This window comes from Ursus americanus, chromosome 7 (genome assembly GCF_024610735.1).
Source record: "Ursus americanus isolate L20-20 chromosome 7, mUrsAme1.1.p, whole genome shotgun sequence".
Classification (NCBI taxonomy): Eukaryota; Metazoa; Chordata; class Mammalia; order Carnivora; family Ursidae; genus Ursus; species Ursus americanus.
Window position 1 is genome coordinate 83636919 of NC_142133.1, and position 2721 is coordinate 83639639.

General features: G+C 55.8%; 1 protein-coding gene across 6 annotated transcripts in view; it reads right to left on the reverse strand.

Moving 5' to 3' along the window:
• The window catches only part of DCDC2C (doublecortin domain containing 2C), a 119467-nt gene extending 117569 nt beyond the window's left edge, over nt 1–1898 (reverse strand). For all 6 annotated transcript variants that reach the window (XM_045788916.2, XM_045788915.2, XM_087863888.1 and 3 more), the window contains exon 1: nt 1477–1898. In XM_045788916.2, the coding sequence (XP_045644872.2) occupies nt 1477–1763 (287 nt within the window). In that variant the 5' untranslated portion in view covers nt 1764–1898. The remainder of the gene's footprint in view (nt 1–1476) is intronic.
• Between the last annotated feature and the right edge of the window lie 823 nt (nt 1899–2721).

The following is a 2721-nucleotide window of genomic DNA, read 5'->3' on the forward strand; positions in this document are numbered from 1 at the left end:
AAGGTTGAATTTTGGGGTTGCGAAGACATTTGTATAACAAGAGTTATGAAGGAAGTTTGGAGAACTTGTAAGCAGCACTGGAGAACTCCTGAGAAGAAAAGTGTGGGTATAAACAGAACTGTGCTGTATAACCCCATATGCAATAAGACCTCAAAGGGACTGTAATACCAGCGTCGGGCTAAACAAAAAAGAATCAAACTGACATTTTGAGTGGACACCACCCAGTATGACTAACAGGCTGAATATGGCCAACCAATTTCCACCAGGATGTCTGCAGTGACCCTGGCATTTATACACAGGTGCATTCCCCCAGGACAGCTAACATCTCTCCCACCAGCTGTCTTGATCTCAACAGACACTGGGGAGGGGTTTCTTTGCTCTCCAAAGACATTCAGAGTCTGGGCTGTAGGCCAGCATTGTTTCATGTCCAGGATTCTGGAGATCCGGGGCAGAACACTGGCAAGGTCACAGTCTAGCGGAGACACAGCTGGGAGATGCATGGATTTCACACCTTAGCAAGTGTGTTCATATGAGAATGCCTGGCCAGGTATGGCAACACCAGTTGGGGCAAGCCACGCAGAGGGTGATCGTATCTGATTCCTGCCTTCCAACAGGCTTCCGCAGTTCTCCCCGGCATGGCTAACTCCCTTTCTTTCTCCACATCGTCTAACCAAGTTCACCTTTTCAGAGAGGCCTGCCCTCAGGGCCATTGTCCACCCACTCCTCTTCCCCAAGCCCTTTCTTTTTTTTTTTTAATTATTCGTATATTTTATTGTAAACAGAGTCATCTTGCTCTTCCCGTGCACTTAACAAGCCCAATGATAAGTCTTAAGAGAGCAACATATAGTTATTAACACATAAATAAATATGTTTTTGATGGCATAAATTGTTTCTATAAAGTGGCATTTCCTGTGACAGTTTTGAAGCATATTCAATTTTCAAAAATACTTTTATGTCCTATATTACATAATAAGATGTCGTCCATATATACAATGGAATATTACTCAGCCATCAAAAAGAACAATTTCTCAACATTTGCTGCAACATGGACGGGACTGGAGGAAATAATGCTAACCCCAAGCCCTTTCTGACACCAGCACACGTGCTGACAGCAGGTGGACGCCAGCCCTGCCCACGGCCAGCAGGAGGGGCTGTGCGCGCAGGTGTGCTGACCGCACTAGCAAGTCACCCGGTACAGAACACCGCCCGCACTCGCCTGGTCACCACGCCGCCCGCACTCGCCTGGTCACCGTGAGAAGGGGGCGACCGTGTGCCTCCCCAGCTCCTGCTCCCTGGGTCACTGAGCAGAGGGCGACAGGTGCGCCGCGCGCTGGCCTAGTCACCGCCAGCAGAGGGCGACAGGTGCGCTGCCCGCGCTCCCCGGTCACGGCGCAAAGGTCGACAAGGGCGCCGCCCACTCGCCAGTCACGGGCGCAGAGGGCAGCGGGCCGCGCAGGGAGGGGGCGCCGCACTCACTCGAGCTTCTTGAAGGGCTCGCGGCCGGCCGCCACGTACTTGCCGCCCGCCTGCAGCGCCTGCAGCTCGAGCACCGGGTGCCCGCGCGTCGGCGTGAACAGGCGCCGCACGCCGAAGGGCACCTCCACCTGCTCGGTCAGCTGGTCCAGCAGCGCCTCGAAGGTGGTCACGCGGCGCCGCGGCAGCACGAACCTCCGGCCCACGAAGAAAGCGTCCCCGTTGCGGTACACCAGGATGGTCTTGGCGGGCGTGGTGTCCACCAGCACGTGCGGCCCGCGCGTGCCCATGGCCCCGCCGCCCCAGGGCCACCCGACACCGCTCGCTGCACTCGAGCCGTGGGGCAGCCAAGGCGTGGGCGAGACTGCGGGGCGCCCCGGCTCCCCGCCCGCGCTGACGCCAGCCGGCCATTGTGACCGCCTGCAACTTGCAGCCCAAGAGGGGCGGGACTACGGCCAGGTGAGGGCAGGCAGGGAGCCGGAACAGGAGGGGGCGGGCCTCTGAGAGCGAGAGAGGGGAGGGGAGGAGGAGCGCCCGCCAGGTGAGGGGGAGTGGAGCCAGGACGCGGGAGGGGGAGGCAGAGCCAGGACAGGTGAGGGGGCATCAGCGAGCCTAGACAGGTGAGGATAGTGGAGCTCAGGGAAAAGAAGGGAGACAGCAACCTTTGTGATGTCTCTGCCAGTCTGCAAAGGCGTAGGAATGGGAGGGTGCTGCGGTCCACCCCACATTTCCACAACCTTCCCACTACACTTGCCAGCCTCCTATGCAGGAGAGGTTGGCGGGCTGGGGGGGGGGGGGCATCAGGACTGCCTTGATAATCCAAATTGTGTCAAGGAAGAGTTGTATGGAACCGTTCAGAGCCTGCGAGAACTGGATCATTCGTCACAGCGAGCACACGGTTTAACATCCAGAATGCACTTTCATTTGGGGAAGAACAATTCAAGGGCACGTGTGTCCTTGTGGAAGTTACTCCTTTTCTGGGTAGGGATGGGCCAGTCCTCTTGAGCTGAGACAATGAATGATTCCAGAAATACGTTTTTCCAGTGGTTTTGATGGGCTTAAACTTTTAAAGGCAATAGGCTATGTGTATGTAGCCTGCCATATCCACAGACAGAAGGTACAGAACATGCCATAGATATCAAGATCTTGCAGTGGTTTTGAAAAGTAATCCTATGAGACCACCTGCCTTTCACAGCCACAGCCTTTCATAGCCTACCACACGCTTCATAGCGACAGTAAGCACAGATG